The sequence below is a fragment of the Ctenopharyngodon idella genome, chromosome 17, assembly GCF_019924925.1.
Source record: "Ctenopharyngodon idella isolate HZGC_01 chromosome 17, HZGC01, whole genome shotgun sequence".
NCBI lineage: Eukaryota > Metazoa > Chordata > Actinopteri > Cypriniformes > Xenocyprididae > Ctenopharyngodon > Ctenopharyngodon idella.
In genome coordinates, this window is record NC_067236.1 from 17,033,551 (window position 1) to 17,048,132 (window position 14,582).

Genomic DNA, 14,582 nt, shown 5'->3' on the forward strand with positions numbered 1-14,582 from the left:
CTTGGCTTTTTCCCTTCTTTTTTTAGACCCAACTTGACCAGCAGCATGTGCTGCCAGTGCCACATTACTTTATGCTTTTAATAAAGTGAAGGTTTAAATTGTTTGTTGCCACACAATATAAAGCTTGTTTGGTTTGTTTTTGAAAGAAGTCTCTTATGCTCACCAAGGCTGCATTTATGTAATCAGAATTTTTTGTTTTAGTTCAGATTTTTTAAATGAAAGTGAAAGTTTAAATGAAAATATACTTTGTAATCTCTTACATGTATTAGTATTTGTTCTATTATATGATCATCAGTGCTGTAAAGGTGCAGTGTGTAATATTGACAGCTAGTGGTTGAAATTGGTACTGCAGTCCAAATTCAAAATATTGAAGAGGGTTGTTTCCCCTGCCATCTCCTCCTCAGACTCGACACTCACTCAGGTTTCCAGATTGAGGACACGCAACAGGAGCGAACGAATGAATCTGTAAATTTATCCATGTTTTAATATGCACACCATAACAGAAAACAGCCATTCCGACATGGAACGCATAATTCAAAGTAGAATAACTGGCTGTAGCATTGTTTTTAGGGGAATAGAATAATTTATTGTCATTGCACAACTATGCAATGAAATGTTGTGCTCCTCAGTGGTACATCCACATAAAAACATGTATACAGACAAATATAGACAAGAAGAACAAAGTAAAAAAGTATAAATAAGAAAAATACGTTAATTAAAACATTATTATTGCACCACCCTGTAGCTTAATAAACAGTCCTCCAGTTTTTTTGAACTAGAATTCAGTTCCTTGATGGCACGTGGGTAGAAACTGTTCAGGAGTCTGGAGGTGCGTGTTCTAAGAGACTGATAACGTCTTCCGGATGGCAGCCGAGTGAAGAGATGATTGCCAGGGTGAAAGGAATCCTTTATTATATTTCTGGCACGCCGTAGGCATCTGGTTCTGTAAATGTGCTCAAGTGAAGGGAGCTGATTCTCTGTGCCGAGTTGATGACTCTCTGCAGAGCCTTTCTCTCTGCATCCAGCATACCACATCAACATGACGTAAGTTAGTACACTTTCAACAGAGCAATGGTAGAAGGACACAAGCAGCTGCTGGGACAGTTTGTTTTTCCTCAGTGTCCTTAGAAAGTACAGCTGCTGATGTTCTTCAACAGGGAAAGTGTGGAAACTAACTTAGTATGTTTTCTAAATCTCTACAAACATATGGTATTTTGTGCTTTAGTACAGCCAAAAATATTACATACAGCACCTTTAAATTCACCTTTCTAGCTTTTGCATGTGCCATTGAGATTTTTTTTTTTTTTTTTGTATAGACATTAGACCTACTTTTCAAAATATTCTTTTGGCCACTTATTAACTTTTTTTTTTCTTCACTTTTTTCCTAAATATTTTGACACATGTATATTAATCTAATTAAATTGTACATTCTGTTAGTCACTGACTTGCATGAAGTAGAGAAAAGCTTTATTTATTGGAAACTATATTTAATGGAAAGAAGAAAATCACACGGTTCAGGGTATTTTTCCATGTAGGGCATTTAGGGCAGTTGTCATCTTATGGTTAGAGAGTCTGACTTGTAAACCGAAGGTTGCGGGTTCGAGTCTAAGTACTGGCAGGAAATGTAGGTGGGGGGAGTGAATGAACAGCGCTGTCTTCCACTCTCATTACCCACAACTGAAGTGCCCTTGAGTAAGGCATCTATAACCCCCCAATCACTCCCTGGGCACTGCAGCAAAAATGGCTGCCCACTGCTCCGGGTGTGTGTTCACGGTGTGTGTGTGTGCACTTGGATGGGTGAAATGCAGAGCACAAATTCCGAGTATGAGACACAATACTTGGCAACGTCACTTCACTTAAAAAGAAAAAAGAAAAACCTTGTTCTCTGGTTTTCCTCAAGAGGATTACATAGTAGCCTAGTTATTTGAATCATTTGAGGTCTCAAGAACTAGGACAGTGCCTCTGTTTCAACTCCCTTCGAGACTTTCTGTGTCTGCTGTCCAGGAAACTGCTAAGGAGGGTCTACGTATGCTGTGGAGCTGGAAGGAAACAAGTCATCAGCCAGCTCTGTTGTGTTATCTGTTCACCGAGAGTCTGACAAATGTAATACCACATTGGATATAGCATAAAAACAAAGTCTGCTGATAAAGTTTTGCAGACAGCCTAAAGGCAAAAGAGATAAAAAGGATCAACTTGGGACCGAGGTTTCCCTTCATCTCTCAGGCTTGATTCTCCCATTGTGATGGCCTAAGTTTGACATTGACAGACATCTTTTATCATTTGCAAAACTTAGCAATTTTTTGTTTGTATAATAACTTGCGCTCTTTCAGTGAAATGTGAGACTGAATATTTGATAGCCTACTACTCGCAAGTTGAGGAAAAACTTGATATTTATTAGAAAGATGAAAATCACAAAGTTAAAAAAACAAGACAGTTTTTCCCATGTAGTGTTCTCCTTTCTCACCCCCCATTGCCAGCTCACTTCCTGTTTAGAATGGTTGCCCACAGGAAGTTGTAAAGGCAGGTGTAATACTTTATACATTAATAATTTCATGTAACTCAATGTCTCCTACAGACTCTGTTTATTTAAAACAGTTTTCTTCCTTTTTAATCCTTTTAAATCAATGAAATCTTTTAGCTTTGTGATCATATAGTGGTACAATTTCACAGACTGACAGTTATAAACATTTCAATGAATTACGAAACAATACAGATAAATTCGATTTGAAGGAAAACATCCCCACCTAGCGGTGAATATGTGCAATTCGATACGAACAAACAAACCATTAAAAATAAGAGAGATATTTAAAAAAAATAAATAATAATAATTAAATATCGTTATAGTGTTAATTAGGGGTTCCGCAATATACCAGTAGAGAAAGTGCAACGCGCAATATGGCGGAATAAGTCCCGCCTTCTAAATAAGAGCCAATCACCGATTGGTAAAGTCATCGCGTCACTGCAGCGGCCGCTAGAAGCTCCGGTTCCTATAGAAACAGTCAGACGCGCGCCTCTGAAATGAGGCACAAGAGACGCGCATTTAGGACTGCGCTTGCGCATTAGCTTGATCCAGCCTGAAAAATACCGTTTTTTGTCATGATTTGGGGGTTTAGAAACAAAATTTATCAGACAGTTGTTGTCAGATTTCATTGGTGATTTCAAATATGAATTTTTTTAATCGAAAGCTTGGCAAACAGTTTTGGAGAATTTGATGTTTCCCCATTCAAAGAGATATGAGCTGCACTTGAATGCCCGAGAGGTGCTTCAAAGACGGCCGCCGAGCGAAATGTCTTGTCATAATCAGAATCAGAATCAGAATGAGCTTTATTCGCTAGGTGTGCACAAACACACAAGGAATTTGTTGTGGTTTTCTGCAGGAGCTCTTGGTACACACATACATATGACATGAGAACAGAAAGAACATTTAAATAAGTAAACTAAAAAAATAATAATAAATAAGTAAAATAAAATAAATAATAATACTAATGTGGCATACATCTGGAACAGAAGACATACAGAAAATAAAGGGACTTTGTTAATATTCAAAGTAGTAGCGCTGTCAACGCGTTACTGTTTAAGATTAATTAAATATTCAACACTGTTACATTTATTTAAGGCACGTACTGTACCGCGCATTCATTCATTCAGCTGTTTTAAAACACTGCATACTAATAAGTCAGATTCATTTAAAAATGTAAACTCAACAGGTATGACCAGTAAGAGAAAAATACCGTTAATGAGAAGACGAGCCCAGCTGCTGCAGGTTAGTGGGGAAATATATTTATTTATTATTCAGAAAGTTTCAGCAGAGAACATGATTCAATGTTTTAATCAATTGGCAGCCATACAATGTGGTAATAATCTCAATCTGCGTTCCCATGAGTAACTGTCTGTAGGTGCGCTGAACGCTGTTACAGGAAGCCACTGTCCCCATTTCAGTGCTGCCAAATCCGCGGTTTTCTCTTGGAATTGGGCTAGTTACACTATTGACGCGTTTTTTTTTTTTTTTTTAGTCCCCTTGTTGAAGCGGACATCCCCCCTCCTCATTTATGCAATAATTTAACATATTTACACTCAGTTACACCCACAACTCTCTCTGCGGGATTTTTTTTTTGTGATGCAAAGAGGAAACTTCAACATGTACAACTGAATTACAACACCACCATCACTCATCAGAACTCTGGAGCATCTTGAGAGTAAGTTCACAGATACACATACACTTCTACAGTAACTAAAAGAGGCACAGAATATAGTTTGTAGACAACTCTCACTTTTACTTACACTTTTGTTGAAATTATGCTGTGCTTGATAGCTTATTTGGTTTGACTTATCACTTGTGCTGTGTTGAAAATCCTTTACCTAATTGATCTAAGCTTATGTGCCTCTGGTTTTTTTTTTTCACTCTTTTTCAACTTTTTCACTCTGAAACTGGTGCATAAATTCAGATTAGTGATACCTATGATCAATTATTTCTAAAAAGAAATACAAAACCTGTGATAATTGAAAGAAAACAAGACTGAATCCAATATTTGGCAATAATATAGCATCTTAAATTTGACTTTTCCCAGAGTGTATGTAAAGTTTAATGCCAGCAGAATCCCAATCCAGCAGGATGGCAGACATGTCAACGGATGAGATCACAATCGAAGCCAACCGTTTAACAAATGAGGTAGGTTTGTCCTCTGATACCATGAGGATGAGGATCTTGTTCCTTTATTAGATGTTGTTTCTGTTCCTTTAAAATTCCCAGCTCATATGAAAGCAGCATTTTATTTCTCTAAACTAGAGATAAAACTCTTTCTTTTGTTCTCACTTGTTTAATGCTTGTCATTTTCCAGGTCAAATGTGGTTTAATGAGAACAAAACTAGTTTTGGACAACCCCAGTTTATCAGAACAGTATTGATAAAATGTGTTTATCATAATAGATTTATCATTATATTACAGTAATGTTTGACTAAGTTTCTTTGTATTTGTTTGTCAGTCAGTTGATAGCTGTAGACGAATGTTACAAATGACACAGGAGGTAAGTTGTCTTTTTTCAACCAGTTAAACCAACCTCCTTAAAACATGTCCCAAATAACTTATACTGCTATTTGAAATATAAAAATGCTCAGAACTGTCACAATTTGCTTATTGCTTTAAGTTTAACTTGAAGCTTGTGTGTATTTGCAGAGTATGGACGTTGGGGGCAAAACATTGACAATGTTGGATGAGCAGGGAGGTGAGTCCGAATCTCAATACACCTGATTCCTGATGTCTAATATCCCACAATTTGGAGGCCTTTTCACACATTAAACAACATCTGTAAGAATATACAGAAATGATTTACAGTACACTTTATAATAATTAGCCATGAAATGTCTCTTAAGGTGCGATCACATTTGCCATTGTGAATTTTCGCATTCAAAATCCAGTAATTTTGAGCAATTGGGATTTTTGCGTGAAGGCAAAAAAATTCCCCACATACATTCCACACTGGGATCAGGTTGATCATGCGGACTTTCTGCATTGACCAACAGAAAGCTGCTTGGTTTGAAAGTGATCTCTGTGTGATCCATGTTTCATGCTTCACTATACTGTTGACAATGGAAAACAGACTGGTGATAACCGCACCTGTACTCTCTTTCTCTCTATCTCAGAAAAACTAAAGAATGTGAAACTGGAAATGGACCAAATCGAGCAGGACGTGAAACAGGCTCGAAAAAACCTGAATGAACTGTCCAAATGCTGCGGCCTGTGTCTGTGGCCATGTAACAGGTTGGTTAGGGCATATATCTTATTATATGACAATATTCACATCTCGTTACTCGCTCTAGATTACTCGCGGGATTACTTGTTTTTCGCGTCACTCGCGCAAATAAAAACATGAGGAGTGTCTTCACGCACATCAACAACAACAATATTTCTTTCTGCCATTTTTTCCATCATCAACCTGTTGGAAACAACTACTATTGCTGCTCTGTACCTGTTGTGGAAGTCCCAAATACGCCAGAAAGTCAAACGCAGACGTGTCTGGGTTTACAGCACCATCCAATTCGGTGAATTTCACCGTCTTCTCCAGAAACTGCGCCTGGATGACAGCTGCTTCCAACACAACTTGGGTGCCCAGTTTGATAACCTGCTAGCTAGGGTCGCTACAATAATGCTCCCCTCCATTTTCTGATACAACCGGACATGTCAATAAACTCTTTGCTGATTGGCTTGCGCGACAATGCATCATGTGAATTTCCCGCTCAAATTTAAATTTTTCAACTTGCGCGGAAGACATGATTGAGGCGAATTTCACGCGTTTGCGGCAATCGTGTCGCCCAATTTACGTCATTTGCGTTGCCTGGCACGAATTCACGTCTATTCAAGTCTTTGCATTGACTTTGTATGTAATCTACTCGCACAAATAATTAAATTCGCTTTTGGTGTGCACACACCATTAGACTAGATTTCTTGTCGGAATACAACACGATTAAGAAGTAAGACACTGTGGAACAATATTGGAATAAAGGCTACATCAGTGGTTCAGGGGCCTCGTAGGGGGCCTCAAGATGACTTAAAATGATTTTAAGACAAAACAAGCATAAATTAAAGGTAACTTTTGGTGCCCTAGCGGTTAATAAACAAAACTGTATGCATCTTGTGAAACAACATTGTAGCCGGAGCTATACTTCTCTCAGTTTAAGGCACTTGTGGCTTAATGGTTAGAGAGTCGGACTGGTAACCAGAAGGTTAGGGTTTGATTCTCAATACTGGCAAGAAATGACCTTGAGTAAGTTTACCATCGGGAATTTGTCGCGTCGCGCCACATCCAGTGTAGACAGCATCACTGATTATAATTGGTTCTATTTGCTTTCGTCACGTTGGTCCGCTCATGTCTGGTGTAGACACGGTGTTAAGCTTTGAAGCTGTCCTACGTCTTGTATAAACTAAATTGGCACTTTTTAGTTTTTACCTTAGTGCTTGTTATGTGATTTATTTCTTTGGATCTGAATGGCTTCTCTTTCAGATTGAAGTCCACCAAGACTGACAGGAGATATAAGCAGGGTAAGAAACCAAAGGAAAACAAGCGGAATGTGGTATCCAGTCAAGAGAATGCTATCCGCAATGGGCAGGCTGTTTCTGCTGTGTCAGCGGCCTCCTCCGGCCCTTACGTCAAGAGGTGAGATATAGAGATTTGTGTTATGCATTGCCATATGGCACAAGCTGTTAATTTATATGTTTATCTAATAGATGTGTAAAGGTCTTAGCTGGAAAATTCAAGTGGTTTTCTTTCTGTAAGAATAACAAATGATGAACGAGAAGTTGAGATGGAAGAGGATCTGAAGCAGGTGGGCGACAACATTGGAAATCTAAAGAACATGGCACTGGAAATGAATGCCAAGCTCAGCGAACAGAACCAAACTCTTAAGGACATCACTGATAAGGTAAAGTTACTCTTATTAAATCCGGAGGTGATTCATGTGCATTTGTGTCGCTAGAGATTTAGATCTAGCTGGCAATCTAGTGACAACTTCTATTTTCCACACTTAAGTTTATCTTAATTAATTTAACAAAAATAGTAAAAAAAAAAAAATGGTAAGAATTAGAACTCAGAAAAGCTTTGAAAGCTGCAATGGCACATATTGATGTGCCATCCGGAGGAGTTGGACTACCTGTGCAACCTCTGTAGGGTCCAGGTATTGCCTCATGCTACCAGTAGTGTCACTGACCCTAGCCAAAAGCAAAACTATTGAAAAACATGGGAAAAATAGGGGAAAAAATGTCAGTGGCCTCCGTCTGTAAAACCATTCCTGTTTTGGGGGTCTCATTGTTGCCCATTTAAAGCAGCTGAAACTGATTAACAACCTCCTCTGCTACTTAACTGACCAGATCAATATCCCAGGAGTTTAACTGGCTTGATGCTATTCTCTGATTAAAAAGTGGTCCTTTAATTTTTTTGAGCAGTGTGTATATATATATATATATATATATATATATATATATATATATATAATGATTATAATTGTTTTGTACAGGCTGATAAGACTAAAGCTCACATTGATGAAGCCATCCAACAAGCCAACAAACTTCTGTAGAGAGTGGAGACCGCCAGCATCGCTCAGGAGCCTGATTGATCTTACCACACACTTACACTTAAACTTTCTGCTTCACAGCAATGAATTGCGGCAAGTGAGTTAAAGGGTTAGTTCACCCAAAAATGAAAATTCTGTCATTAATTACTCACCCTCGTGCCGTTTTACACCCGTAAGACATTCGTTGATCTTCGGAACACAAATTAAGATATTTTTGTTGAAATCCGATGGCTCCGTGAGGCCTACATAGGGAGCAATGACATTTCCTCTCTCAAGATCCATAAAGGTACTAAAAACATATTTAAATCAGTGAGTACAGTAGTTCAATATTAATATTATAAAGCAAAGAGAATATTTTTGGTGCGCCAAAAAAAACAAAATAACGACTTTTTTAGTGATGGCCGATTTCAAAACATTGCTTCAGGAAGCTTCGGAGCGTTATGAATCAGTGTATCGAATTATGATTCGGATCGCGTCAAACCGCCAAACTGCTGAAATCACGTGACTTTGGCGCTCCGAACTGCGGATTTGACACGCTGATTCATTATGCTCCGAAGCTTCCTGAAGCAGTGTTTTGAAATCGGCCATCACTAAATAATTAGTTATTTTGTTTTTCTTGGCGCACCAAAAATATTCTCGTTGCTTTATAATATTAATATTGAACCACTGTACTCACATGAACTGATTTAAATATGTTTTTAGTACCTTTATAGATCTTGAGAGAGGAAATGTCATTGCTCCCTATGTAGGCCTCACGGAGCCATCGGATTTCAACAGAAATATCTCAATTTGCGTTCCGAAGATTAACGAAGGTCTTACGGTTCTGGAACGGCATAAGCATGAGTAATAAATGACAGAATTTTCATTTTTGGGTGAACTAACCGTTTAAGCTCTTCCAATGCCATCTGTGCCTTTTTATTGCAGTTTTTGTTCTATTGTAAATAGGTGGACACACAAACACACACACACACACACACACACACACAAACACACACACACACACACACACATTAGAGCCTTGTACACAATCAAGTTTTCACCCTTATTATGTGAGACAAATATGCTGGACACACAGTGTGCAGTTGTTTTTGCGGCTTTGCTCACTGCTGTCCTGTCAGTCTGTAATGGATGGAGTCTGATCTCTCTGGATGGTGATGGGTTTTGTCCGTCCCTCTCTCTGGACTTGAGTCAACATGGCTAATTGTTTTACTAATCTGAATGAGAGGCCAAAGACTTACGACAGAACCTTTAATGTCCTTGTATACTGCCCTTATAGCCGTTTATGTGTTTGGGCTAATTATATGTTTGGTTTTTATGTCATTTTTTCCCCCGTTTAGCTGGTTTTGTGACTGATTATACTCATATTTAATTATCGTAAGAAATTAATGGGCCTTGTGAAAACAGTTTTGTTCAATGTTTTGGGTAAAATGTATGGTAGTGTCTTTTTTAATGGCATAATTTACCATGCTATTTCGGACATTTCACTATATCTATTTTATTTCTAATAAAGCCAGTATAAACCTTCTTTGGCTATTTCCCTTCTTTTTTTTAGACCCGAATTGACCAGCGGCGGATGCTGTCAGTGCCACATTACTTTATGCTTTTAAGGTGAAGGTCTGAAGTGTTTATTGCCACAATATATAAAGCTTGTTTGGTTTGTTTTTGAAAGAAGTCTCTTATGCTCACCAAGGCTGCATTTATGTAATCAGAAAATACAAGAACTAATCTCATTATAAAATAAATGTTTTCTCTAATACACGTTGGCCACAATTAATGGCACCCTTTTATTCAATACTTTTTGCAACCACCTTTTGCCAAGATAACAGCTCTGAGTCTTCACCTTTAATGCCTGATGAGTCTGAAAAACACCTGACAAGAGATCAGAGACCATTCCTTCATGCAGAATCTCTCCAGATCCTTCAGATTCCCAAGTCCATGTTGATACTCTCCTCTTCAGTTTTTTATAGGATTCAGGTCAGGGGGCTGGAATGGCCATGGCAAAAGCTTCATTTTGTACTCAGTGACCCATTTTTGTGTTGATTTTGATGTTTGTTTTGGATCATTGTCCTGATGGAAGATCCAGCAACTGAGCAGGGGATTATTTTATTTATTTATTTATTTATTTATTTTGAAACCCTACGAAACAACCTTGTGGTGATATAGGTGCTGTTTGAATTTTTTTGCTGACCCCAAGACTCTATTTTCTGCAATTTCTACTTTCTCCAGCTGTGATCCTTGGAGAGTCTTTTGCCACTCAAACTCTCCTCCTCACTATGCGTTAAGACAATATAGACACGTGTCCTCTATCAGGCAGATTCATAACATCTTTAGTCAATTGGAACTTCTTAATTATTGCCCTGATGGTGGAAATGGGGATTTTCAATGCTTTAGCTATTTTCTTACAGCCACTTTCTATTTTGTGAAGCTCAACAATCTTTTGCTGCACATCAGAACTATATTCTTTGGTTTTACTCATTGTGATGAATGATTACGGGAATTTGGCCTTTGTGTTTCCTGAGTTAGAACTTTGAGAGCTCAGTGGAGGAAAAATATGGAACTTGACTGAAATTATATATTTATTTTTTACTTTGCACAGTAACTATAACTATTTTATTATTATTATTATTTTGCCAGGTTATAGATATTACACATGATGCTGTTGCTGCAGAAAAAAAAAGCCAGGAAACACCAATAAGGGAAACACTGAAAGGACCACCACAAGTTTAAGTCGGCATGACATAAAAAAAATCATCCCATCAATTTTCTAAATGCATGTTATAGATTTATTGTGAACAATTCATCTGTGCATATGTGTATATTTTTTTAAAAAAAGGTTTGACCTTGTAATTTTTAATCTATTTCGATTTATAATAAATATATAATAAATCTACCGGTGAAAATGACAGAATTCTCTCTGGTATCTTCTGCAGGACTTCTCCAATCATTTAGTCAGTTAGTCTCCCGTTCATTTACCTCCAGTTTTGTGTGCAATGGACACAACTCAAAATCCAGTCAACAACCAATGGATCGATAAGTCCTGCACTGCATTTTTTTCTTATCCGATAATCTGTTTCACTCAGATGTACATCACAATACGGAAGAAAAGATCTGCCGCTACTTACATTTCATCGCGACTTTAACTCTTTCAGCGCCATTTGTGTCTTTTCATTGTAATCTTGGTGTTTGTTAATTGCTGGACACAAGCTGTGTCATTAAATAATTTGCATAATATGGCTTTAAGATGATTGACCCTTTGGACAGTTTTATTAAAGTCGGCATGAAACGAAAGTTGCAATCCCCTTTTCTTCCCTATTATGTGGTATATCCAAGTGAAACAGCTTCTTGAAAAAGAAAAAATGTAGGGCGGGACTTACTTTTGTCCACTGGGAATTGGTTGGATCATTGAATGGTTGCGGTTTGCTATTGCTGTGATCTCATATGAGTGACAGGTTGTCCCGCCCTCACTGCAGTAAACACGTCATCAGAGAAGAGATACCATTGCAAGAGGAAGGAGAAGTTATTTCATAATCCCTTATGTTGTACTTTGTATGTCTTTGTGTCAAAATTACCAGCAGAGGTTGCTGTTAGACAAGTTTGAAATCTAACCACAAAGTGCTTCCTAAGATGGAGGCCTCATGAAGCATATATTGTGTACTTATGTAGGAGAATTTTCTCAGAACTGATTAAAAGCAGAATTGTTTCAGTTTAACAGTCCTATAAACTCACATGCCAACTTGCTTGCAGGCTTTTTTGTGTACTTATAAATGAACTGATGAATATTGTGTACTTAAAATGTATTTAGACTGTTTCCTCTGCAGTTTATACTTGATATTACATACTGACATGAGTTCTAACACCTATTTCTCGTCACACCCCCAGTGGTGTTATTTGGCGTACCACATTATTTTCTGTGGCTGAGTGCAGCAGAGCTGTCTTGACAGATCTACATCAAGCAGTCTGACACATGCTTTAGGTCTTTTGGACTCTTCTTCATTTTCAGGGATACCTGTGACAGGCAACTAATACAAACACTTAACTTTTCAGAAGTAAATCTAGACTGCATTCTTGAATGAAGTGAAATTCAGACCAACAACGCAACTGTGATATTTTGTATACAATACTTATAAGATGTTAATACTGAAAAAGCTCTTAGACACAATATTGCCATTTACTAAGTCTTGTTTTCTGTCAAAAATATAGTTAGTAAATGAAGCCAAAACAGAATCAATAATGTGCAACTCATAGTAGTGATTTCAGTATTAGAGCCGCTTCCTTAGTGGGGAACCTTGAGGGTATGTGCGTATGGAGTACATAACATATTGAGTTTACCACAAAAATAAGTGTTTTTATAAAATAAGTCACAGATGATTTTGCGACGGGTAGTATTCGGTTACTTGTTCATTCCTTTGGTCATAAAGCAATTCAGTGACATTAAAACTAAACTGTGATCAATCTTTTGAAGTAATGTCAAAGACTCTTTATCTTTTAAGTGGTTTTCAACCAGGAGGCCGGGCCCCACTAGGGGGCCACAACAAACTTTTAAGGGGCCCTCAAGATTACTTAGGATTTAAAACAAGACAAAACAAGTTTAAATTAACTAAAAATCCACATATAAGCCGACATCATATTTCTTATTTTAATTTATGCACTCAACAACTGTCATTTTTAATGTAAAACCAAAACATTAATATATATAGTGTAATTTCTAGACCTGGAAAAGTAATTTTTTGCTATTTGTGAGTGAAAATAATAACCACAACTAGAAATGTAGTAAGATTTTATTGGTAATAAAAAGTGTAAATCGAGAAGAACATTTAGTTTTTGAAACTTCTGGAATTTAATTATACTTCTCTATAGTGTATTAAAATATTTTAATCTGTTGCTATTATATATATATTAAATATATGTTTTTGGTTTATTGAAAATGAGCAGTTTTGTTATTGCAGAAGTAACAGAAATATCTTTGGAGGTCTTTGAATATCATCTTAGAAAATGGAGTCAAAAAAGTTTGAGAACCACCATCTTAAAGGGATAGTTCACCCAAAAATGAAAATTCGGTCATTATTTACTCATTCTCAAGTTGTTCTAAACCTGTATAAATTTCTTTGTTCTGCTGAACACAAAGGAAGATATTTGGAAGAATGTTTGTAACCAAACAGATCTCGACCCCCATTGACTACCATAGTAGGAAAAAAAAATACTATGGTAGTCAATGGGGGGCGAGATCTGCTTGGGGGCTTGTTCAGCAGAACAAAGAAATTTATACAGGTTTGGAACAACTTGAGAGTGAGTAAATGATGACAGAATTTTCATTTTTGGGTGAACTATCCCTTTAAGATATAGGCTAGTGCATGCTATTCATTTTTTAAAGCTTGTCTTTCAACCCCCCTAAATTTAAAATGTATTGAATAGAATTTAAATGTTTGAATATAGCTATTGTTTATTTTATGCTGATTTAGCTACTTGGAGCATTTAAGTCTGAGTAAGAATTACACTAAATATATGACTGAAGAAGATATACTGTAACTGTGTGTATATTTGTTATCTTTTCATATGCAAGTTACTATTCCCAAGGCTACTTGGGTTTTCTAAATTAAAATTGTTTAATAAAGTTTAACCCGAAGGTTGTGGGCTTGATTCTTAATACCAGCAGGAAATGATTGAGGTGCCCTTGAGCAAGGCACCTAACCCCCAATCGCTCCCCACACACCACAGCTAAAATGGCTGCCCACTGCTCTGGGTGTGTGTGTGTGTCCACAGTTTGCAGTACTCACTACTTCTAATGTGTGTGCACTAACTGGATGGGTTAAATGCAGAGGACAAATTCAGAGTATGGGTTACCATACTTGGCCTTCACATGTCACTTACACTCAGCAGAGCCATGGAGGTTGGTATCTCCTCATATAATGACCTTGTCCTAAATGGCACCATAAGCCCTTGTTGTCCATACTTTGACTGCACATTGCATACTGAGGGAGCATAGTGGCCTCAAAAGGGGCGCTCATGAGCTGACTTACTGTAATTCCAAATTGAATTGATTGAATAAATGATTTAATGACTAACTCACAGTCATTTTGTCGCCATCTATTGGTGTGATAATGTAACCTGCAGAAAGAGTAACTGAAATACCTCAACCACAAATGCACAGACTGACAGCCTGTCTGACACGGGTAAACACAAACCTAGTGCTGTTGGACTGTTACATCCGGATGCCGCTCAGCCAGTCAAATTCAAGGACATAAAATGTATAAAATACCAGGACTTATTACTATATTTCCAGTATTCATACTGTATTGGGCAAACGAATGTTCCTGGACTGCTGAATTTAGACATTCCTGTAGCTGTGTGAAGCTGTGTTCTTCCCCTGAATGCAGAGTGATTTGGGAAGTCTCATGCAGTGTTTCTGCTGAACTGGCAGCAGCTGTGAGAGCCAAGTGGAAACAGTGACTGAGTCTCCTGGATGTGAGGAGTGAGTCACACCCACCCAACCCCCCTTCCAAGATTCCATGGTAGTCATC

The 14,582-nt window shown here is 37.6% G+C and overlaps 1 protein-coding gene across 2 annotated transcripts; it reads left to right on the top strand.

The window, feature by feature from the left end:
- Positions 1 to 3,741: 3,741 nt before the first annotated feature.
- On the top strand, positions 3,742 to 8,254 carry LOC127498196 (synaptosomal-associated protein 23-like). 2 transcript variants are annotated; one of them, XM_051867280.1, is made up of 8 exons: positions 3,755 to 4,196; positions 4,569 to 4,669; positions 4,983 to 5,024; positions 5,174 to 5,222; positions 5,641 to 5,758; positions 6,999 to 7,151; positions 7,272 to 7,416; positions 8,008 to 8,254. In XM_051867280.1, exons 2-8 carry the CDS (start codon positions 4,586 to 4,588, stop codon positions 8,065 to 8,067), a joined length of 651 nt encoding a protein of 216 aa, XP_051723240.1. In that variant the 5' UTR covers positions 3,755 to 4,196; positions 4,569 to 4,585; the 3' UTR covers positions 8,068 to 8,254. The 2 variants fall into 2 exon arrangements, with proteins under 2 accessions (XP_051723241.1, XP_051723240.1); XM_051867281.1 differs by lacking the exon at positions 4,983 to 5,024 and having other exon boundaries at positions 3,742 to 4,196.
- The last annotated feature ends 6,328 nt before the right edge of the window (positions 8,255 to 14,582 follow it).

Coding starts and splice junctions, on each gene's coding strand:
- LOC127498196 (XM_051867280.1), top strand. CDS start 4,586: ATGCCAGCAGAATCCCAATCCAGCAGGATGGCAGACATGTCAACGGAT. Junction 5,759..6,998: donor TGTCTGTGGCCATGTAACAG/GTTGGTTAGGGC, acceptor CTTCTCTTTCAG/ATTGAAGTCCACCAAGACTG. Junction 7,417..8,007: donor TTAAGGACATCACTGATAAG/GTAAAGTTACTC, acceptor TGTTTTGTACAG/GCTGATAAGACTAAAGCTCA.